Raw genomic sequence first — 25,059 nt, 5'->3', positions numbered from 1 at the left:
TATTATTTGGTTTTGTAATTTTAAAACTGAAATTTATTGTATCATTGTTTTCACATGAGAGTTAATTTTGTTAACTAATTTCTTTCTATTAATAAAAGGGTACAATTGTGTTATATTTGAATTCTTCTTTTGAAATTTGTCATTACACATTATCAATAGTACATGTTGTACAGTCCTTGTAATACTTTTTGATTGTATTCATGGAACTCAAATTTTTTTTCCTCCAAAATGATGAGACATAATATTCATGAGATTATAAAATAAGAGCTGGCAGTCACATGTTACATAAATGTTCCTTCCTCTATAAATACTACATGAATGTTACTTTCACTTGCAGAACTCAGGATATCTTGGTCATGATCACTTCCTCTTTACAAACCTCTGTGGCAGTTTTTGCCCTAATAATTCTACATGTCAGTGCTCTGGATACCTTTAAAGCTGCAGTGTATGAACATGCTGTCATACTGCCAAACGACACAAAAACACCTGTTTCTCCGGATGAGGCTTTGTTCCTCATGAACAAGAACATAGATATCCTGGAGAAGGCAATTAAGCAGGCAGCTGAGCAGGTATTCTTTTATTTCTGCTAATCATAATTCATAAGACAGGTATGAGAGCTGATGAAGACTGGAGTGTTGAATTGTCTACATACATAGCGCAATAATTTTGATTTAACTTGTTTTGAGCAGGGTGCTCAGATCATTGTGACCCCAGAAGATGCACTTTATGGATGGAAATTTACCAGGGAAACCATTTTCCCTTATCTGGAGAATATCCCAGATCCTCAGGTGAACTGGATTCCATGTCAAGACCCCCACAGGTATTTGAAGTATCCAATTTTTTAAAAAATATTTGTGTATTTATTTAGGCTCTGCTGGATCTTTGTTGCGGTATGCAGACTTCTCCATTTGTGATGCCTGGGCTTCATTGCCCCACAGCATGTGGAGTCTTAGTTCCTTAGATCCCCAACCAGTGATAGAACCTGCATCCCCTACACTGGAAGGTGAATTCTTAATCACTGGGCCACGAGGGAAGTCCCAGTCATAGTTGTTTGTGCAAAGTACTGTGATTCTCTAAAATGTATACGCTTACTACAGAAAATGATAAATCCTAACTGTTCATGTATGTGGTATAAGTTTTATATATATATAGACATTCATTTGATTTTTAAAAATTGTGCTTAGATACCATTTAACAATTATTCATAATCTAATATAATTATTAAATTTGGAGAAATATATAAATATTTATCATTGGGATTAGAAACTAAGGGGAAGGCAATCTCATGAATATAAACAGTAAGTTGATTTCTGAAGTGGACAGTGGGTTGTGTTCGGAAAATATTCCAAGGTCTCATGTTGGGGTTCTTTAACAGACCGGAACGTGGTGGTCTAGAGTTGATGATAAGAAAGTGAAAGAGAGAAAGAGGCTGATATCCCCTGGTTTACGCAGAGAACCAAGAAAGCCCTTGACACAGGGTTTGCATTGCTCACAAAGGCGCTGGGCACACTCTTGAGGGGGTGAAGGCACAGGTTGCCTTCTCGAGAGGGTCTTAGAAGCCTGGGCAGGAGAGTGAGCATGACGGGTTTCTACACTCAAGAGAATTAGCCGGGGGGAGAGAGAGAGAGACAGAGAGGGAGAGAAACAAAAACAACACGAGGACCTAAGCTCTGATGGAGCAAAGGTGCTTTAATAATTTTTCTGTGAGTATATATAGGCTGGGGTACAAGAAGTTTCTTTAGACTATGATAAAGATCAGAAAACCAAATGTACAGTAACCATTACCAAGGGAACAAGGGGTTAATAATGGCCACAAGGTCAGGAGACAATCCACATCTCAAAAAAGGGGATTGAGACTAAGCAATTTTGTCGTAAAGAGAGTGTTTACTAAAGGAGCTTCAAGCCTGTCTCACACAATGACCTCAGTTCCTGGGAGCAGCCGGCTGTTCTGCTTAAAAAGAAGCAAAGGGCTTGTGAGAAATAGCACGTAGGAATCCTCTTGTTAAACACTCCCTGACAATTCCCCCTTATTTATTTATAATATTTGTAAAAAGAGTTCTGACCATTAGAGTTTGTTTAGTTTTAACAATCTTTGCATGAAGGCAACGGTAGATGACAAATATACTTGTCAAGACAATCACCAAAATTACAGTTCCAGACCTGACGCTGTGAGTAATGCTTTGAAACCATCTACGTGGGTTATGTATGTTTTATAAATGCAATTTGATTTGTTCCCAGTTGTAGGTACTATTATTGAAGTGAATAGGAGTAACACAAAATTGAGTAGAATGCCAATCACATTTTAGCATTACCTGTTTCTGTACATCTGTTAACTGATCTCCAACCAATTTGATGGCTGTTTTTAGTTTCTGTATTTCCTCTTGAATATCCTCATCTATCTGAGCCTGAGTGGCCCACATAGTATGGGATTTTAGTCCAATTTTGAATAAAATTATGTGTTTGAATTGAGGTTTGTAAAGCAACATCAGTGACAGCAGCAGTGGTGCAAATAGCTATTAATTCCAAAATGCCAAAAATCAGCCATCCAGTGAATTGTTTAGCTTGCTAGAGCAATTTAGTAAGTAACCGGGAAGCAAGTCCAGCCATGGGACCTTCTTCCCAGGGCTGCTGGAGATTTATTGGTAGCCACAGATTATGTTGAGATCAAAGAATTCAAAAGGGAATCATTTCTCAAGGAAATAGAGGAGTTAAGACAAGTATATAATTTACAATTTATGCAAGTTACAGAACATAAAGTCTTACTGAATTGTAAATTTTCCTATAACAAAAGGAAGTGGAACACAGGTTTGTATAAAATACGATTGATTATAGTGAAAGCAGCAAGTTTCCAGATGTCCCATTGTTCAGGCCCAATCTGTTTATCGAGGACGATTCGAGGTCGAGGGGGAGCCATTCCACCATCAAGCCATCCAATAAGTCCTCTATCATGGTAATGCTTCATTGTAGTATTAGTAACCTTCTATGCTACTTGAGTAACATAATCACACACAGGCTGTTAATATCATCTGAGCAGTTAGATAACCACATACCATGAGGTCCCCGATAGACAATTGTATGATTAGCCATAAACATTAATTTTCCTAATTTGGCCTGACATTTGTCCCAATCAACAGGAATATATTTAAAGTTCTTATTAGTAAATGCTTTGTATTAGTGTTCTTTGTTCTTTCTTTAATTCTTTCCCTAAAGTTTCAGTAGTATAAAATGGTTCATGGACAAAGAAAGGGTAGTAAATAATCCAAGCAATGTGTGGAAGTTCTTTTTTGAAGGCAGGATGAAAGCCCAAGTTTGTCGATTAACATTAGTACATAATTTTGTTGGGCCCATGCATAAAGGAAGGATATCATAGCCTAGAGAAATGTTAATTAGTCTTCCTTCTTTCTCAGGATGAGAGGGCCCCTCCAAGCTCCAAGGAGGGGGCATATGTGTTGAGTCACTAGTGGATACAATTGGTCCTATATCTGTCCATTCAATGAAAAAGGGGGGTTAGGTATATAAGTCCAATAAGTGTGATCAATCAAGTCAGCCTGAGCAGGGGAAGCAAAAGCAAGCAAAGCAAGCATAGCGAAAAAAATATATATATATTTTCAGGATTCCAAGGCATTCCCTGTTGAGAAACCAGATTTTCAGCTTGATTAGTAAGGGTTTTTATCTGTCCCCAAGTAGGGAGATCATAAGCTCAATGTGTCGAGTGTGGTGTTTTTTGGAACTTTTTAAAGCTGCCATGGCTTGTACTGGAATTTCTTCTTCCTGGGGTTTTTGTTGTTTCATCTCTAGTTTGAATGTTGGGAACCCCCGTAGGTTGAATCTTCTGAAGAGGAAGCCATCTGAGTTCGTTGGATCCATCTGGAGAAATAGAAGCATATCCTTTTCCCTGTAAGATCAGTTTCTTAGATTTCCATCGATTAGTTAACCCGTCTTGGTACCAAATAGGCAAAGGAAGGGAGGTGTCCTTCAATGTCTCGAAATGTTTTTCTGCTTTTGTCAAAATATTTCCTTGCAGTAAGTTTAAAAAATTTAAAACAAATAAAGCTATATTAACAAGAGTTATAGAAAGAAAGGAAAGTGATAATAATGAAAACATTCCTAGGAAAAATTTCAGTCCAAAAGAAAAAAAAAATCATCTAGGAATCTGTTTGGGGACTGGTATTTGGCTGTGGTTTTGAATTAATGGGTTGATTCCCTCATCCAGCATATATAATTAATAATATACTATAACTACAAAAAGGATAAACGATATTTTTGACATTGAATGGCCATGATATTCTTTAGACTCCAGAGAAAACTGATTAAAATAAAATGTTTTGAAATTGCAAAACCAGTTCTTCTTACACATGGAGTTAGGAAAAGGTTAACATGTTAAAATACTTTTTTGGAGTTCCAATTCTGCCTGGGAAACAAAAATAGGCCTAAGAAAAAACCTAAAGTTAACTCTTATCATGTCCTTGGGATACACAGCCCACTCTATCTAGGACTCCAAATGCTGTCACACTGGATGTAAAGCCTTGGCTATAAAATTTTGAGAAATAGTAGGACTGTTAAGTATACCTTGAGGTAACATAATCTACTGAAATCTTTAATGAGGCCCGATATGATTAGGATAAGGGAAAGAGAAAGTGAATCTCTCCCAGTCTAAAGGGTGTAAAGGTATATTTAAAAAGCAATCTTGTAAATCAGTAATAATAACGTGCCTATTAGTATTTTGAGGAATAGTAATAGGTGATGGGATCCCTGGTTGTAAAGCACCCATATGTTTCAAAGATGCATTAACTTTTCTAAGGTCTGTTAAGAGATGCCATTTGTTAGATTTCTTTTTTATAATAAGAATAGAGTTCCAAGGAGAATAAGATTCCTCAATATGTTTTGATTCTAATTGTGTGTCTATAAGTTCTTTGAAAGTGAAAGTGAAGTCGCTCAGTCCTGTCCGACTCTTTGCGACCCCATAGACTGTAGCCTACCAGGCTCCTCTGGCTGTGGGATTTTCCAGGCAGTAGTACTGGAGTGGATTGTCATTTCCTTCTCCAGGGTATCTTCCGAACCCAGGGGTCGAACCCAGGTCTCCTGCATTATAGACAGACACTTTACCGTCTGAGCCACCAGGGAAGTCCTTAGTAGCCTGTAATTTTTCTTTCATAAGGCCATTTCTCTGTCCAAATAGGCTCATCATGGTGGCTCATGGGTAGATTTGAACATTTTGATAAACTTTTTGTGCTTTGGTTTGAGAAATTTCTGCATTTTGGCAAGAGACTTTTTGTATAGGTGCCCTCTTGAGGGGTTGAAGCCACAGGGTGCCTTCTTGAGAGGGTGTTAGAAGCCTGGGCAGGAGGGTGAGCATGACAGGTTTCTACGCTCCAGAGAATTAGCTGGGGAGAGAGAGAGAGAGAGAGAGAGGGAAACAAAAACAACACGGGGACCTAAGCTCTGATGGAGCAAATAATTTTTCTGTGAGTATATATAGGCTGGAGTACAAGAAGTTTCTTTCCACTATGATAAAGATCAGAAAACAAACGTACAGCAACTGTTACCAAGGGAACAAGGTCAGGAGACAGTCCATATCTCAAGAAAGGGGATCGAGACTAAGCAGTTTTGTCATAAAGAGAATGTTTACTAAAGGAGATTCAAGCCTGTCTCACACAATGACCTCAGTTCCTGAGAGCAGCGTGCTGTTCTGCTTAAAAAGAAACAAAGGGCTTGTGAGAAACAGCACGTAGGAATCCTCCTGTTAAACACTCCCTGACAGTCTCTACTGATGGTACCAGACTTCAGTTTCATAGTCTCTCTGCTCTAGAATCTGTTTCCCATGCAGAAAGATCTGAATCATAAGACTTTATGCTTTGACATTTTGCAGTTTCCTAGGCTCATAAGGCTAAATTTCCTGGGAAAAATTAATTTAGAAACTTTCCAATATAAAATATTTAATATATATGTATACTAATATATAACTTCCACTATCTACTAAGGCTTGAATGATTGAGGTACAGGTTGCACACTTCTATACTTCATACTCATTCTTTCTCAACTCTCAGATCCTCTCACCATCTCTTACCCTTTTATACTTTTTTTCACTCTGGTACCTCAAATTAAGGTTATTAAACTTTCCTCTGCCATGCTTTTGCTGGGGATTACGGAGACCATGCTTTTTGAGGCACTACTGATAAGTCTGAAGCTTATGTAAGGGTTATCAGAAAACGGCTTTTCTCAGCTCTAAAGAGCTTAACCACACAACGAGGAGAATATTGGGTTCCGTGACAGTCAGCAGCTCCACTTTCCTGTTCTTCTTGTTCTGAGCTGATGCTTCCCATGGTGTTTGTTGTGGAAGAAAAAGGGTGACAGCTGGACAGTCTTTCTGACTAGAAGTTTTGAGAAGGGGACAACCCATTTGTTTTTCATCTCATAGTAGGATTGTGAGATGGATTTCTTAGTTTAAAAAAAAAACCACCATATTTTGCCAATTTATGGGCTAGTCAAATATCACAGTAGCTATGAAAACTGGTGAAGGTTGGCATGCCAAGTTGCCTCAGTTGTATCCAACTCTTTCTGACCCCATGGACACTGGCCCACCTCCTCTGTCTATGGGATTCTCCAGGCAAGGATTCTCCAGGCAAGAATACCGGAGTGGTTTGCCATGCCCTCCTCCAGGGGATCTTCCTAATCAAACCCACATCTCTTATGTCTCTTACATTGGCAGGCTTATTCTTTACCACTAGAGCCACATGGTGACAGTTGGACGACAGGTCTATTCCAGGTGGAATAGAGGTGTTTACCTCTATTCCTCTTTCATAGCTCTATGCTACAAAAAAGAAATTTGGAAAGAAAATGGGTTTGCATTGTCATTCAGTGTAATCACATTTAATTCATTTAATGTTTACTTTTTGAGCACCTGCTATGTACCAGATACTATTTTAAGAATAGGAGATATAGCACTTATTAAAGCGAAGTCTTTGCCTTCCCCATGGCATATGAATATTCTTGTGGGGGAAGATAGATGTAAACAAACTCATTTATTATGTAGAATGTCATTTGGAAATAATAATAAGGGTGTTGATGGGAAAAAACCAAGTACAATATAAAACTTGACAATTATGTTTTATTTGGGACTTTACCAAGGCCTTAAGCCTGGGATTCAGTCGCTCAGATACTTCTTTGGACTGTTCCAAATAGGTAAGAGAGGAGCCAAGATATATAGGGGTTTTTGCAACACCCCCACCTCCAAGAAAAAACCAAACAAATAAAGGTAAACAAAGTAGTCTAACATCAAAAGATTACTGCTAATGGTTAGGACTATGAACTTCTACTTTAGGGGGCTAGGTTCAATCCCTGGTCAGGGAACTAAGATCCCACAAGCTTTGCCTCACAACCAAAACAAAATTCTCCAAACAAACTAACAAAAGAGTGACTCTCAAATGTTTGGCCTAAGCAGCTGGAGATGCAAACTTGCCATTTATGGACATAGGGAGTGTTAGTGAACCAGTTGGTTCCTCTTGTCCAGGTGCTGGAAAGCCAATCTACTGATACAAGGTTGTAGTGAAGGAAAGCTCAATGTCAAGCCAGGTATACCAGTGGCTAATGCTCAAAAGAACCAAACTCCTGGTGGATTTTAGGGAAGGGTTTTTAAAGACAAAGTAAGGGAGAGAGTTGCAGGGTATGTGATCAGCTCAGGCAAAATTCTCTGATTAGCTGATGGAGAGGTAATAGGGTGATGTCACAGGGGTTAACATCATCAATCCTCAGATTCCAGCCAGTCTGGGTGCTACCTGCTCATGGCCTTCATGCACTTAGCTTTTTCCATCTGGTGAGGGTTTTTGTGTCTGCAAAACAACTAAGAATGTGTGTCAGACACTGATTTTTATGTCCTCAGGGGAAGACCTAACATTCTGTGCTCCTGTATGGCTGATCCATTGTTTAAATTGTTACCAGTCCTCCTGGCCCAACTGCTATTTTTTTGTTACTATGTCTTTACATTCTTACAGTCATTAATTCTTGAGCTAAATTTTTGTGACTCAGGGGAGGCCCAGGAGACTAAAGTTTTTCTACAAAAAAGAGGCAGGTAGAGGATATAGCAGGGTAGGGGTGGGGTGAGGGAGTCTGTCCTGGTTAGGTCCCCTAGGGTCCTGGTCAGTTACAGGAGCACTGAAGGAATAGCAAGTCTGGGATGGAACTTCAGAAATCAATTTTGTGCATCTGAAGTTTGAGCTGTAATTTAATAGACATCCAAGTGGAGATGTAACCCTGGTGGATATATATTTGAGTCTGGCATGAAATACAAGGTCAGGGTTGGAGGTAGAAAATCAGGGAGAAAAACATTTTCAAATCAGGTTTATTAACATGGATAAGAATACTTATCAATCCATTCCTTGTCATTTATTCATTCACTCATTCACCCATGTAACCAGCAAATGTCTAGAGATCTACAGTAAGAAAGTAGAAATGCAGTCATGAGAAAGAGTCATCTGGGGTTTGAATTTACACTGCCTGCTAAAAGCAAGCTCCAGAACACTTAATTATGCTTTAAAAATCAAAAGTGAATCTTATCAGATTCTCATTGGTGAGGTCATGAATGTACTTTGGCAAAGGCAGTTCAAATCAGGAACCATCTATAAACATCTAAGTAGATCTGGGTCCCCCATAATCTCCCTTTTTTTCAAATCACATTGCTCTCAGTGAAACACATGTCATAATGTAGTTTGTAGGGTGGATAAATAGGTAATTATTTTGAGACATGCTTTTATATATTTCCTCTTATTTGCTTTCTACAAATAAAGTCCATATTCAAACCTATTAAGCTTTAGGAAATAAAACAAAATATCTATCATCTATAAAAGAATAGTAGTTGCATTTTTAATTTATGAGTATATTGATAATCATACTTAGTTTAAAAAAGATATCCTGACATGGCACTTACTCTATTTCTTTTACATTTAGTGTGACTATTCTCAAGCAATATTAATAACTTATCAATAAAGCCATGCTGGGCTTCCCAGGTGGCGCTAGCGGTAAAGCATCTGCTGGCCAATGCAGGAGACGTAAAAGATGTGGGTTCGATCCCTGAACTGGGAAGATCCCTGGAGGAGGAAATGACTCCCCACTCCAGCATTCTTGCCTGAAGAGCCGCATAGATAAGCCTGTCAGGCTACAGTCTATGGGGTGGCTAAGAGTCAGACACAACAGACCATCTGAGCACACACAAAGGTATGCCAACTCCACACTGGTCAGTAATGTTAAAGAGCAAAAATCTTGGTCCTCAGAGGAGGAAGAACTGTCTCAAAGAATGATCTGTTCACAGATGTAACCACAGGTCTGCATACTCTTTATTCTAGGTAAAACAAGAGACCTGTCAAGTACATTTTTTATGTCCTTAACCATGTATAAACTTTGAAAAAAAAAAAGTATTTCTACAGTAAGAACAAAAACATTAGTTTCATCATATAAAGTTATTCTTTCATTGTAAAGACACAGTAGTCTGATTTTTCAATAAGCCATGCAAACATTCTTTTTTACACTCATTTCAAACCCAAAGATAAGAATTATAGACTATTTTGCATAACTGCTACACAAGGCCACAGAGTCACAGCTAGAAAGAAAGGCACAAATGGAAAAATCATGTTCCTTCTTTTTTATTCTGCTGTTTGTCACTTCATTGTTTGGAATCTCCAGAGTCCAAAGGTGGTGGCCCTCAGACCTGGCCTTGGTGCAGTGGCTCACACTGCTACCATTTCCAGGGGGTTCCAGTGGCATTCCACCACCCAGATAGTAAATTTAGCTTTGGATTGCACCACTAACAAACTAAGACACCCTCGCCTCCACGACCCAGAAGGAGAGCTCATTTGGCTATTTCCAAACTACCAAGAACCAAACTCCCCAATACATCTTAAATTCAAGACTTTAGGAACTGGATTATTGTTGGAAATAATAAAAGAATAAGGTTTCCTTAGAAAAAGAAGAGAAACTTACCTCTAATAGAGAGACAATATGTATCACCAAGATGGGTTCACCTATGGAATGAGTTAGAAGAGAAGAAATCTAATGCTTGAGCCACAGGAAACTTCAATGTTTAGACTCAGGGCAGAAGAGGAGGAACCAGAAAAGGAGATGGAGAAAAGCACCCAGTGAGTAGGGGAATGAGAGAGTGGGGTCCAGTAAGTGGGGTGAGGTGTTTCCAGGGGAGAATGTAACTCCGTCAACTGATGCAGAAGTAGTACAAGAAAAGGTGAGATGTGGCTGTCATCACTTGCATTAGTAGGGGTTGTCAGGTGGGATGATAGCAACGAAGCCTGAACTGAGCACTTCCAAAGGGAACGGGAGAAGATGGGCTGATCCAGGAAGAGGGCCAGCTCTTTCAGGGAGTTTTGTTGTAAGAGGGACCTAAGAACCTGGGGACCTAAGAAAAAAATCAATTAGAAGGGCATGTGGGGGTCAAGAGAGGTTTTTATTTTATTTATTTTATTTATTTTATTTTATTTTATTTATTTTCCACAGATGAGAGGTACTAGTGTACATGTGTGTGTTGATGGAGTGATCTCTTGAAGAGATGAAAACTGCTGCTACAGGAGAGTGAATTGCTGGAGTAATAGATACAATTTGGAAAAAAACTCATCAAGTTTAATTTGTGACTTCTAAATATGATCTCTATCATGTCACATAGTTAGTATTTTTTGTGCGTATGTGAGAAAATTCAGACTTAGTTTCATAGCAACTTTGAGGTTTATCATACATGCATACATATGAATATAAGCACTATGTTATGCATTCAGTCTCTGAGGTTTATCTATTTATTAGTAACAAGTTTGTACCCTTAAACTACATGTCCCCAGTTTCCCACAATCTAACCTCCGATATCCACCATTCTATTTTCTGTATCTACAAGTTTGACTTTAAAAAGTTCCATGTATAAGTTATAGCATACAGTATTGGCCTTTCTCTCTTTGACACTGAAATGTCTTAATTAAAATTTGATTTAGATTTGGTCATACACCAGTACAAGCAAGACTCAGCTGCCTGGCCAAGAACAACTCTATCTATGTCGTGGCAAATATGGGTGACAAAAAGCCATGTAGTTCCCGTAATACCACGTGTCCTTCTAATGGCCATTATCAGTACAACACCAACGTGGTATATGATGCAAAGGGAAAGCTGGTGGCGCGTTACCATAAGGTAAGAGGGGGTGAGTGTGTAACATGGAGCCTCCTTGGAGAAGGGTATATTCTATGTTTAGGAGATAGAGCTTCATTTCCTTATAATACAATGTTTTATTGTTGTTGTTCAGTTGCTAAGTCATGTCTGACTCTTTGCAGCTCCACAGACTGCAGCTTGCCAGGCTTCTCTATCCTTCACTATCACTTGAAATTTCCTCAAATTCATGTCCACTGAGTTGGTGGTGCTATCTAACCATCTCATCCTCTGCCACCCTCTTCTCCTTTTGCTTTCAATCTTTTCCAGCATCAGGGCCTTTCCCAGTGATTTGTCTCTTTACATCACATGGCAAAATATTGGAGCTTCAGTTTCAACATCAGTCCTTCCAATGAGTATTCAGGGTTGATTTCCTTCAGAATGGACTGGTTGGATCTCCTCGCAAGGGACCCTCAAAAGGGACTCAAGGGACTCTCAAAGTCTTCTCCAGCACCACAGTTCAAAACCATCAATTCTTTGGCTCTCAGCCTTCTTTATGGTCCAACTCTCACATCCATACATGACTACTGGAAAAACCACAGCTTTGACCAAATGGGCTTTTGTCAGCAAAGTAATGTCTCTGCTTTTTAATACACAGTCTAGGTTTGTCATCTAGGTTTGTCAATATGATGTTACCTATATTTTTTAAAAGAGAGCAATAAAAAACTGACACTTTAGAAATGTGGATTAAATTGTAGACTGAGATCTGTAAGAAAGGTTTTGTAAGTCCAGAATCAAGATAAAGTTTTTGCATATGTAAAACAAATAATTTTAATATTGATACAAAGGATACTGAGATGACTGTCATCTGGATACCAGTCAGTTCAGTTCAGTCCCACAGTCATGTCCAACTCTCTGCGGCCCCATGGACTGCAGCAGCCAGGCCTGCCTGTCTATCATCAACTCCCGGAGTTTACTCAAACTCATGTCCATTGAGTCGGTGATGCCATCCAACCATCTCATCCTCTGTCATCCCCTTCTCCTCCTGCCCTCAATCTTTCCCAGCATCAGGGTCTTTTCCAATGAGTCAGTTCTTCTCAAGTATTAGAGTTTCAGCTTCAGCATCAGTCCTTCCAATGAATAGTCAGGACTGATTTCCTTTAGGATGGACTGGTTGGATCTCCTTGCAGTCCAAGGGACTCTTGAGAGTCTTCTGCAACACCACAATTCAAAACCATCAACTCTTTGGCACTCAGCTTTCTTGATAGTCCAACTCTCACATCCATACATGACTTCTAGACGAATCATAGCCTTGACTAGATGGACATTTGTTGGCAAAGTAATGTCTCTGCTTTTTAATATGCTGTCTAGGTTGGTCATAACTTTCCTTCCAAGGAGTAAGCGTCTTTTAATTTCATGGCTGCAGTCCCCATCTGCAGTGATTTTGGAGCCCCCCAAAATAAAGTCAGCCACTGTTTCCCCATCTATTTGCCATGAAGTGATGGGGACCAGATGCCAAGATCTTAAATTTCTGAATGTTGAGCTTTAAGCCAACTTTTTCACTTTCCTCTTTCACTTTAATCAAGAGGCTCTTTAGTTCTTCGCTTTCTGCCATAAGGGTGGGGTCATCTGCATATCTGAAGTTATTGACATTTCTCCTGGCAATCTTGATTCCAACTTGTGCTTCATTCAGCCCAGCATTTCTCATGATGTACTCTGTAGAGAAGTTAAATAAGCAGGGTGACAATATACAGCCTTGACATACTCCTTTTCCTATTTGGAACCAATCTGTTGTTCCATGTCCAGTTCTAACTGTTGCTTCCTGACCTGGATACCATTTAACACTAAAATGATAAAAGATGTTTTCATATTGTATGAATTAGTTTCACAGAAGCTAATTTCTTCACTTTCTATAAAGTTACAAAAATGATTTTTATTTTTTAGATTCTGTACCAGTTGATTTAATTATCCTTTTATTGATTTAACATTAAATTATAAAATTTTTACTTTGAAATCTGAGTAAAAGAACCTAAAGTCATAGTTTTGTACCAAATTGGGCAGGGAGAGAGACTGACCTTTTACGTGAATATGAGGTATGCAGGTCAGTGTGAATGTCCCTTTTCCTGTCCCATATTCTTTTTTCTAATCATCTTATATTGGAACCTCAGAATCTTCTGAGTGGAGAAATTATCTCCTGGAAGTCCTAGGTAAAAAATAAATTTTAGTCAAGAAGAAAGATATAGCATCATTGATTTTCAAATGTTTTTGATCACATACCTCTATGGAAAAAAATTTCGCACGAGTCCTTAAAAATATGTTTATATTTATTTATGCATTTATTTGTGTGTTTATAAATAAGACCCAAAACTTTCAAAGAGTTTTCTATGTAATCTTGTGGGTCTGACAACTTGTTTTCAAATGTAATTAAACTTTTATGTTTTCGCAAATGTGTCTCAAATTGGGACTAGGAATGTCATTTTCATTATTTTGGAGACTGTATTCGCATTGTTAGTATCATTTTAAAGGCTATTTTTGCAGCTACTCTTCTATTCTGTAAGTGTTGACCAAATTAAACTGATAACATAGTTGATCAATCCACTTAACCAGACCCAGTAAATGGCAGGATGGCCCAGTGTACAGGATGTGGGCAGCTAGTGACGACCTGAGTCATCCTAAAGTGAGAAGCTCTCACTCTCCCATCAGGGTACCTTAGAACAGTTCATGACCCATATCCTCTGACATATGGATCTGATAAGAGAACTTTTGTCAACTGATTCTTAAAATGCTAGTAAATTTCAATTAAAAAAATTTTAGATAGAAAATAAACTTTGAGAGGAGTTTTAATAGTCTTGCTTCCAACTCTAAGCTTTTCCTGCTTTGCAAATGGTTTTATTGAGCTATTGACCCTGATTATCAAATGAGGCTAGGTTTGTTTCTCAAGCTTACTTGGAAGAAATCAGAATGAAATAAAACATTTATGTTTAAACAATAATTTTCAAAACTGGTAAACAGTCCATGAGATTACTTTGGACGGGACATGGTAAAGATGGATGGGGCCTCCCTCACCCGCTTAACAGATATTTATTGTGTATCTATTATATTTCTGCTTCTCTGGTGACTCAGTGGTAAAGAACCCACCTACCAATGTAGGAGACTCGAGTTCAGTCCCTGGGTCAGAAAGATCCCCTGGAGAAGGAAATGACAACCAACTCCAGTATTCTTTTCTGGGAAATCCCATGGACAGAGGAGCCTGGTGGGCTACAGTCCGTGGGGTTGCAAAGAATTGGACACAACTCAGTGACTAAGCAACAATGACAATTATATTTTTAGGTTTCAGGGACTCAAAGAAAAATGATGTGTATCTTCAGCTTTCAAGAAGCGCATAGTGTTTGCAATTCATGGGGAGGTATTTGGCCCCTAATTGAGAGAGGGAAGGAGGTAAGGAGGAATAGTAGGGGGAGGAGAGAGAAAGAAAAGGAGAGCAAGAGAGACAGAGACAGAGACACAGACAGACAGAGAGAAACTATATTTTCCATATTTTTCTTTGAAAATTAGCTTCCAATCACAGTGGCATTCACCTTCTATAGATTTCCCACTGTTGAGCAGGTAATTACTAACTTGGAGGGTCTTCATGTGTCATCTCTTCAATAAAGAAGGCTTTTCTGGTTTTATCCTGTGTGTTTATTACAGTACCACCTCTACCATGAGCTTCAATTTGATGTCCCCGAAAAGCCAGAGCTGGTGACTTTCAACACCGCCTTTGGAAAGTTTGGCATCTTCACGTGCTTTGATATTCTCTTCCATGATCCTGCTGTGACCCTGGTGAAAGATTTCCACGTGGACACCATATTGTTTCCCACAGCTTGGATGAACGTTTTGCCCTTTTTGACAGCTATTGAATTTCATTCGGCATGGGCAATGGGAATGAGAGTTAATCTTCTTGCAGCAAACACACATAATGTCAGCCTGAAAATGACAGGTAATCCCTGACCAGATGAGGTTTGCAGATTATATTTCTAAATGGGGAGAAACTCATGCTTTGGATATGACCTGTTGTAGTTTTTTTAGTCCTTTGTTGGGACTTCTCACTAACCTTGTATCCATTCACAAAAAAAAGAAAAGAAAAGAACAGCTACTGTTGGTTATAATAGCTATATCTGTGTTAAGACTTTTGTATTATTTCATTTATCCTGACAACTCTACATGTGGGCTGAGTATCATCAGTCTGGTTTTGTGGCTTAGAAAACTGAGACACAAAAATGCAAGTAACCTGCTAAAGTCATCAGCTAGTAGGTAGCAAGAACTTCCCTGGTAGCTCAGTGGTAATGTGCCTGCAATGCAGAGACCTGGGTTCGATACCTAGGTTGGGAAGATCCCCTGGAGGAGGGCATAGCAACCCACTCCAGTACTCTTGCCTGGAGAATTCCATGGACAGAGGAGCCTGATGGGCCACAGTCCATGGCATCTCACAGAGTCAGACATGACTGAAGTGACTACACAGCAGCAGCAGCAGTATGTAGCAAAGTAGGAAACTAAATGAGATGTGCTCTAAAACTGGTGAAGGCAGAGGAGTGTATTACTGACATGTTGCTGTACAATAAATTACTCAAAGAGTAAAAAGTGGAAGTGGCTTAAAACCACAAACGTTTGTTATCTCACAGTTTGTGTCAGTCAGGAGCTTGGGAGTAGCTTGGGAGGTTGTGGCTCAGGCCACCTCTTCAGGTCACATCAAGCTTTTGCCTGGGCTAAAAGCCACTTTCAGACTTGACTGGGGCTGGCAGGTCTGCTCTCAGGACGGCTCACGTGTGTGGCTCTTGGTAGGGTTCCTCTCTTTCTCAGTGGCTGTTGGCAGGAGACTTTCGTTTCTGGCCACAGGGGCCTCTCCACAGGGCTGTGTGATGTTTCCTCATGATATGGCAGTTGACTTTCTCCAGAGCTGGTAATGAGAGAAAGATGGAGAGAGATAGGGGAAAGATGCATAGCTTTTTATGACTTGTCACAAGCCGTCACTTCTATCACTTTATATTCATTAGGAGTATGTCACTAAGTCAAGCCCACACTCAAGGTAAAACAGATTAGATCCACCCATTGGAGAGAGGAATGATGAAGAATTTTTGGAAATATCTGAAAACCACCACAATGGAGAAAAGGAGGAACCGTTCTTTCTTTTTAAGTGATAAAACAATTGTTTTATTTATTTATTTATTCTTTAATTTTAAACTTACTTATTTTAACTGGAGGCTAATTACTTGGAACTGTTCTTTTATATTTCCTTCCCTACCTCTCAAAGGGCTAGTGGTAAAGAACCCGCCTGCCAATGCAGGAGACATAGGAAATGCCAATTCTATCCCTGGGTTAGGAAGATTCCCTGGAGGAGGAAATGGCAACCCATTGCAGTATTCTTGCCTGGAGAATCCCATGGACAGAGGAGCCTGGTGGCCTATAGCCCATAAGATCACAGAGGATGACACGAAGACTGTAGTGACTTAGCATGCACATCTCAAACACTTCGGTGATTCAGTGGTTTTAATATTTGGCTTAATTTTCTGTTATGGTAATAAATTATGTGCAAAGTTGATTGAATGAGACCACTGATCATTCAATTTAATCTCCTCCAGGGGAGAATAGGGGAAGTACTTAGGTGTTCAGTGCCTTTTGCTGTCTCGTGACTAATCTTGTGACATGACCATACGCTCAGTTCTGATGGGGAAACTGGGGATGTTGAGTTTGTTTGGTTTTTTGGTTTTAAAAGAACTTGTCTTCCATTCACAGGCAGTGGTATCTATGCACCACACTCTCCCAAAGTCTACCATCATGATATGGAAACAGAGTCAGGAAAGATCCTCTTTGCAGAGGTGGATTCCCATCCCCGAAACTCCTCGACCTCCCCACCAGCCGTGAACTGGAGTGCCTACGCCACCTCCATCACACCCTTTCCAGGACCTAAAAATTCCTTCAGGGGATTTATTTCCCGCGATGAGTTCAACTTCACAAAGCTCTCTGAAAGTGCAGGAAACCTTACAGTCTGTCAAAAAGAGCTCTGCTGTCATTTAAGCTACAGAATGTTAGGAAAGGAGGAGGATGAAGTGTATGTTCTAGGAGCTTTTGCAGGACTTCATGGGAGAAGGAGAAGAGAATATTGGCAGGTAATCTCAACTCAAGTGAAAACGAGTGTTTGGGTGTGAGTAAATTCCAGGGTTAACTTTTCATATTTGTCCCAGGGAATCAAGTGCTTTTTCTTGGCTTGACTCCATGCATTGCCAGCGTCACACACACATGCTTTGGGATTAATCATATGATATTTGCAGGGGAACTAAGTATCATCTGATTGCTTGCTTTGAACACATTAAAAAAATATGAACCTGATTTTCTAATTGACTAATGAACTAGCTTGCATATTTAAGTGGCTTCCTTAAGTAATTTTGCTGACATATCTAAAGTCTTATTTTAACTTTTAAAACTAACAATAAGTAGGGATATATTAACTGCTCTTGTAACCATATGTCCTAGTCATTTCCTGCCCTTCCAATGACAAATTTTTTAAGTGTAAGCTTTTTATATAGTGTTGGCTATGCATTTGTATTTTATTATTATACTCTGTACCTCATTGCTTTCTTCTAAGGAAACAGATATGGAAAAAAAAAGAAATGGTCAAAATTCTAATCATTCTTTTGACTTTAGTACTTTTGTTGCCCAAAGAGTTCCACTTTCTTGGACCAAATGCCATCATCTGACATGCCAGATGAACGGTTTATATCTAATACCAAATTCAAGCTTGTACTGCTCACTGTGGGACAGACCAATAAATTGAGATATGAGTTGTGGCAGGGAACAGTGACCTTATTTGGAAAGCCAGCAGACTGAGGTGGTGGACTAGTGTCCCAAAGAACCATCTTTCCTGAGGTAGAAGTCATGCTTCCTTTATACTGAAAGGGAAAAAGGTAAAGTCCTGGTTCCAGTCAGACTCTGGAAGGGAAATGTAGATTTTTTCTTCTTGTAGTCATTCATAAGTGGACCTAGTCTAGATATTCCCTATGAACTAAACAAAGGTATTTTAGCTTATTACACAAAAGGCACGATTCTCAGAGACAGTTCATTATGTTAATTTAAGCTTATAGACAACCTCCATTTAGGCTTCCAGGTGACACGGTGGTAAAGTATCCACCTGCCAATGTAGGAGATGTCAGAGACTTGGGAAGATCCCCTGGAGGAGGAATTGGCAACCCACTCCAGTAATCTTGCCTGGAAAATTCCATGGACAGAGAAGCCTGGCAGGCTACAGTCCAAGGAGTTGCAAAGAGTTGGACATGACTAAGCGACTGAGCTTACCAATCTCCATTTAGTGATTAACTTGTAGCAAAAACAAGAGAATACAAAGGTTAAAGTAAAAGAACCAGATCCAATATGGAGTCAGATTTGTTCTTTCCTATTATGAACACTGGCTTCTTTCTTTCAATCCACTGGTTGCCCAGGATGTGTGGGTTGGCTCTTAATCATTTGCCAATTCCAATAAATCAAGTAATTGTATGATCCAAATCCCTTTAGCAAATGGAGAAAATATTTTCTTTGCTATAAACTGAGTCAACAGTTCTAGTACAAGTAACTTAGATGCAAGGTGTTGGATTTTATCTGCATCTCTCCTGCACAGGTATGCACAATGCTGAAATGCAGATCTACTAATTTGACAACTTGTGGACAGTCAGTAGAAACTGCTCTGACGAGATTTGAAATGTTCTCTCTAAGCGGCACATTTGGAACAGAGTATGTTTTTCCTGAAGTGCTACTTACTAAAATCAAGCTGGCACCTGAAAAATTTGAGGTAAGAGCATTTTAAGAGTTTGTTCATTTTATCTGTTTTCTGAAGTCAAACAAAACAGGCCAAGAAAACAGTTTCTGTTAACTTTTGCTGTGTAACAAATTTCTTCAAAATTTCATGGCTTTACACAATAACCATTTCTTCAGCCTGATATTGTGGTTGGTGCTGTGAACTGGGTGTAAGTAACTAAGCTGTTCTTCTGGACTAGAAGGGGTTCAGTTGGTATTGGTTGGGCTCATTCATGCATCTGCTGCTAGCAAGTGAGTTGGCTGGGATTGGTTGGTTTGTGATGGCCATGTCTTGAACAGCTGGAATGACTGGAGGCACGTTCTGTGGCCCCTTAACTTCCAGGAAGCCTGAGCTTGTTCACGTGTTAAATGAAAGAGTCCAAGAGCATAAACAGAGAAAGACACAATAGGCAAGTTCAAGTCTCTGCTTGGACCACGTTTGCAAATATTTCATCTACCATAAGCAAGTCACATGACAAATGTAGTTTCAAAGGGTGAAGAAATAAATGATGCAAAACTCTCAATGGGAAAAGCTGTGAAATCATATTGCAAAGGGTATGGATAAGGGGGGCGGGTTGTGACCATATTTGTAACTTACAGCAACTAATTCTTATGTGATGACACTTTGTTGGAATAACACAATAAGATACCTAAGGCCTATGAGTCTGAGGGACCATTCATTGCAGAATATTCACTTACAGAGTTTTAATTTCTTTTGTCTAACATGTGAAGACAAACAGAAAATCAAACGTTTATTTCATAAACCACAGTGGTCATAGCTAGTTCATCCACAAATTAAGCTGGTCTCAAATTAAAATTAAGATTCTGCAGGTTAATGTCTGCTACGTAGTACATGGTGCACATACACGCATGTACATACACACACTCCAGAAGTCTGGAATTTAATGTCTTCATCGAACTGTGACAAATGGAGACAGAGTTTTAGAAACTAGAATGGAATCACTGAATTTTTTGTTTTTACCAAAGAAAAATAGGATCTAAGCTAATTAGTCTAAAGCATCAAGCAAGGGAATCTTTAAAATTACAGACTGCTTATGATAATATATCTGTGTCTGCTTGTATTATCAGATTGGAATATGCCGTATTTGTAAAAATGTTTAATTCTGTGACACCAACAATTTAACATATAGTGCAGCCGTAAGGCTGGGAAACACAGAGAACTGGAATCCTTGGCTGCCATAGAACCCAGTAAGGCAGAGAATCTCAGGAGCACATTGAGGCTGAAATAAAAACTTTGGTGCCAACTACAGAAAACCATGATCGGATCTGAAGTAAGAGATCTGGAACTGAAATCCAATAGTTAAAAGTTGATAGCCTGGCACAAACATGTGTCGATAGGTTGAAATTATCTGCGAATTCAAGGAAGTGAAAGAAGGGAGGGTAGGGTTCACTCAGCTAAGCTTAGGAAGACATGGGGTCTAGTGGTATGTGTGTATCTTGTAAGCCTTGCCATTCATTTTATTTGTTAATTACAGTATAATTAGTTTCCCATGGTGTGTTAGTTGCTGCTGTACAATGAAGTGAATCAGCTATATGTATACATATATCCCCTCCCTCTTGGATCTCCCTTATCACCACTCATCCCACCTAGCTAAGCCTTGCCATTTCAATTGAGCATACAGTCTAATTTTCTGGGTACTATTTCGAAAAATTTTCCCCATGCCATGTACTCTTAGACCTCTATCTCTTGGAGAAATTACTCCAAAATAGGACAGAACATTTATCTCACAAAAGAATCTCATCCATGGGAGAAAGATAAAAAACTGTTGGCGTAGTCTGTGTCTGATGCAGGATACAGCATGCTTGGGGCTGGTGCATGGGGATGACCCACAGAGATGTTATGGGGAGGGAGGTGGGGGGGGGTTCATGTTTGGGAACACATGTAAGAATTAAAGATTTTAAAATTAAAAAAATAAAAAACTAAAAAAAAAAAAAAAAGACATGGGGAAAGACAAAACAAAACAAAACAAAACAAAAAACTGTTGGCGTTTTCTGGATCACGTTAAAGTTCCAAAGTCTGAGATGCCATGTGACTATCACTCTGAACCACATCAATATACTTGAAGAAGTGGGTGGTGCTAGTTGATGAGGATTTTAAACTTTTCATCACAAACGGTTTCAGGCAGTAGGAAACAATGAGAGGATAGAACAAAACAGTAACTGGTTGAGCACTTAACTCGGTAGTGTTTGTTGATCTCAACTCAAAATTCTCAGAATTAGTCATGCTATCTCCCGTCCTTGGACACTGGCTCTTTATTTTTGGATAGAAGGAGGGAGGAGAGGGAGGGGTTGTATCTACCCTTTAAATTTAGCACTTACAGAGACTTCCCTGGCAGTCCAGTGGTTAAGACTGCATTTCCAATGAAGGGGACATGGGTTTGATCCCTGACCAGGGAAGTAAGATCTTGCATGCTGCATGGTATGGCCCAAAATGATAATAAATAAATAAATTAGGCACTTACATTATATTTATCATTTGGGCCATATCTCATCTACTCCAGCTCATTTGCAACAAGAAGAAATGAGATATACTGTGTGTTGACTCCTCAGAGCTATAAAAGAGGCATTTGTCTGCTGGCAAGCAGGGGTTTTGGTATAACAGTTCCTTGGAAGATTTTTCCTAGTTAGGGTACTGGTTTTCATTTCACAAGTGTAGATTCTCTGTGGCATGACTTTCGCTAAAGTTCATCAGGTTCTAAGGAACAGACACTAAGTAAACACACAAGATAGACAAAAGGAAGAATCAACTAACCAAATGAACAGCAAAAAAAAAAAAAATCAAGAATTTTACATTTTAGTTATTCTTTCTCTAGAAACTTTGCAGATCATGTTAACTTGCTGATCTGTTAACTTGCTGTTTCTAGAGATATCGGTTCTAATACCATAGATGACAAGAGCTTTACAATAGTCACACCAACCGTGTTTTCTTGAGTGTTTCCCCAGTTTCCCTGGTTACGGACTCTCCATCAACATATATTTTACACATTATCTTTGAAGATCACTTCTGCAGAGATTCCAACACATTCACTTCTTATCTTTTCCCCACCCCTAGTTCTAGCTAAGAGTATGAAGTGTTATTGACCACAACTGGGAAACATTGCTTTACTATTTGAAGTTAACTCTGGTATATTATCAGAAGTCTGGCCTCTGAAACTAATTATGTAAGTTTGTGCATGTCAGTTAACCTCTGAATTTCCTACCTATAAAAAGGGGGGAATATCTTCCTCACTGATTAGGGAATGCATGTGAAAGCACTTGTACAGTGAAGCATTGTACAAGTATCAGGATGTATTTTTAGTTAGTTACCTCAGAAGGTTTCCCTAGTTAACCATTTATCAACAACTAGAGGAAAATGTTGCCAGCATTAGGCCACATGTACTGAACATCATGTAAGTATAGGTCAATGTGCAGACAGACTGGAGGAGGAAGAGACCAGGTCCCACTGTAGATCAGTAAATCAGAGTCTCTGGGGGTGAGACCTGTATTTTTCCATCATCCCACATTTTGGTGGGTTGCTTGATTGATTTGATTTTTGTGGGTAAGAACTACCAGTGTAAGAGAATAATCAAAAAGATCAAATTATATTGAGTATATACTACTTAGGAGGTCAATTAATTATACAGTATATTTTAGGAAAATTTGTAACAGAAAACTAGCAAAAAATGCTAAGTTCTAGCTAGAACCTAAGAGACAATCACTGATATGGAAAAGTTAATCCCAAGGAAATTAACATAGACATGATTTTACTGTATTAATGAAAAGTCACATGAAAACTAAATATTTTTGTTTAACTTGTTTCAAACTTTCACCCAACCATACTTTGAAATATACCTCTGGTATTTCATTTTTGTTCCTTTAATGAACAATTTAGTAAACAAGGAACAATTTAGAAACAATGAACACTTAGCTAACTACCAACAGGTTGTGCATTTGACAACTTGTTAGTGAGCTGTGTTTTTATGTTTATGTGTCACCACAATAATTATCTTTGAGGATATTTAGCTGTTTTCTGCTTCTAGTTATGAAGCATCTAATTTCTTACCCTCTAAGTTCTTTCCCCATCCAAACTGTCCTTTCCACAACTGATAAATTCATTCTCTTTATTCTTGTTCTGTTGTCTCTCTATTTGTGTTTTTTTTCTATAAATTCATTTTCTTTATTCTTGTTCTGTTGTCTATTTGTGTTTCTTCTTGTTCCATTATTTTGCATACATTATTCCCTTACAGAGAAGCCTCTGTGACTTCACAATTTTTGCACATCTAATCCTTGCTTCTTCTTTTTGACCATATGGTTTAGTCTTCTCTTCACTAATCTTCAACTAGTGATGCACTATAAATTGTAACAAGCCACTCTCTAAGGGAGAAACAAAGCTCTGATTTGTGGCATTTGCCAATTATCATGGTGTAAATACTCTCACCATGATCAGTTTCAAGAAAAGCCATGCTTAACAACCAGCTGTCAAAGTTCCTGGAGATTTAACAGTCTGTTGTTGTGAGCTTATATACCACTGCACTGGTCTCTGAAACTAATTATGCAAGTTTGTGCAAGTCAGTTAACCTCTGAATTTCCTACCTATAAAACGGGGAGAATATCTCACTGGTTCTAACCAAATGGGAATGAGAAAGCACACACATTGCCTAGCACACTGTGAGCCTGGGGAAGGCCACCCACCTCACCCCTCCCAGCCTCTGCCACACACATATTTGTCTTAGAATGAGCCTTTGCTGCTTGATTTCCACTTGGCACAGAGTCTTCCATAATACAACCCAATAATAATTCCATAATAATAATAATAATAATAATATAATTCCATAATTCAACCCAATAATAATTCCATTATAATATAATAATAATTCCATAATTCCAACTGCTCCTCCTGGTAGCAGGTTGTTTCCCACTCTGGGAAGCTGACCATTTCAGCTATTCCTTTTCAGACTTCCTGAGCACATACCTGTTTCTCTTGCCGAGATACTAATATACTGATTTCTCTCTTTATATTTGGAATCTGCTCAGTTTTACCATTAACTTTTAAGCTTCTTGAGGGAAGAGTGCTATTTGTACTCTTCTGGCTCCTGGTTATCCTGCATATAATTGGACTCAATAAATTTTTGCTACTGATGATTTCTGACTTTCTGTTAAAGGTTACATTTGATTGTGTAAACTGAATTATTGAACCTCATAGAAAAGCTCTAGTCTTCCTTACATATAAAATAGCTGTCTCCTACCCTTCCCACCTGCTCCCCAATCCCTGGCCCCAGGGCCCTTTCCTAGTAACCTACTTGATCAACTGTGATATCTAGAATGGTTTCAAAATCATGAGTCTGCTTGTAATGTATATTTTAATTAAGGTGGCTATGCTCTTCCCACTTTTCCTTTAGGTACTAGAAGATGGGCGTTTGGTAAACAAGAATGGATTATCTGAACCTGTCCTAACAGTGTCGCTCTTTGGGAGGTGGTACACCAAGGACATACATTCCATCTCAGGCGGGACCAGCAACTCAGCAACAACGTACCTGATGATACCCACATTATTAATGATCATAGTCTTGCAGTATGCTGTGATGGTGTAGAACATCGCTTTATCATCTTCACTGATTCATCTCAGATTTACTAAGAAATATTGAATGACTAGCTCACTAGTATAGACCAATGATTTTCAAATATCTTTTCCTCATCAAGGATTATTTTTAAGGGCTACAGTAATTTTGCCTCTTTTTTTGGCTATGCTGAAATGTCACAGTATGGTATAATGGTATGATTGATGTTTGGGCCAGATAGATGAGGATCAAATCCTGGCTCCAGCCTTGTTTGCATTATAACTTTGTGTCTACTTGTGTGTGTGTTAGCAGGAGCAGAAGAGATTCAGGGACATTTTAAATGTAATGATGGCCTTGGAAGAGAGCAGCAATGATGGGAATGAGGGGAACTGAGAGATTTATGACTGAATTCCATTTGACATTAAAGACAATTTGAATTTATTCAGTTTTCTGTGCTAATGATTGTGGGGGGGATTTGCTTTCTAATCAGATGGAAACAAACTCATTGGAATTCCATTGGAAACATAAACTCCAATGTTTAAGTTTATCT

At 38.9% G+C, this 25,059-nt stretch overlaps 1 protein-coding gene across 1 annotated transcript; it reads left to right on the top strand.

Annotated features, from left to right (window-relative positions):
• The first annotated feature begins 333 nt into the window (after window positions 1-333).
• VNN2 (vanin 2) lies at window positions 334-24,950 on the top strand. The gene is made up of 7 exons (XM_004011339.5): window positions 334-569; window positions 690-820; window positions 10,980-11,172; window positions 14,818-15,106; window positions 16,900-17,273; window positions 18,776-18,946; window positions 24,351-24,950. The coding sequence occupies exons 1-7, from the start codon at window positions 357-359 to the stop codon at window positions 24,540-24,542; spliced, it is 1,563 nt and encodes a 520-aa protein (XP_004011388.4). The 5' UTR covers window positions 334-356; the 3' UTR covers window positions 24,543-24,950.
• The last annotated feature ends 109 nt before the right edge of the window (window positions 24,951-25,059 follow it).

Source organism: Ovis aries, chromosome 8 (genome assembly GCF_016772045.2).
Source record: "Ovis aries strain OAR_USU_Benz2616 breed Rambouillet chromosome 8, ARS-UI_Ramb_v3.0, whole genome shotgun sequence".
NCBI lineage: Eukaryota > Metazoa > Chordata > Mammalia > Artiodactyla > Bovidae > Ovis > Ovis aries.
Note: the sequence above shows the minus strand (reverse complement) of the source record. Positions and strands in the feature narration are given on the sequence as shown.

Coding starts and splice junctions, on each gene's coding strand:
- VNN2 (XM_004011339.5), top strand. CDS start 357: ATGATCACTTCCTCTTTACAAACCTCTGTGGCAGTTTTTGCCCTAATA. Junction 821..10,979: donor CCATGTCAAGACCCCCACAG/GTATTTGAAGTA, acceptor AATTTGATTTAG/ATTTGGTCATACACCAGTAC. Junction 17,274..18,775: donor GGAGAAGAGAATATTGGCAG/GTAATCTCAACT, acceptor TCTCCTGCACAG/GTATGCACAATGCTGAAATG.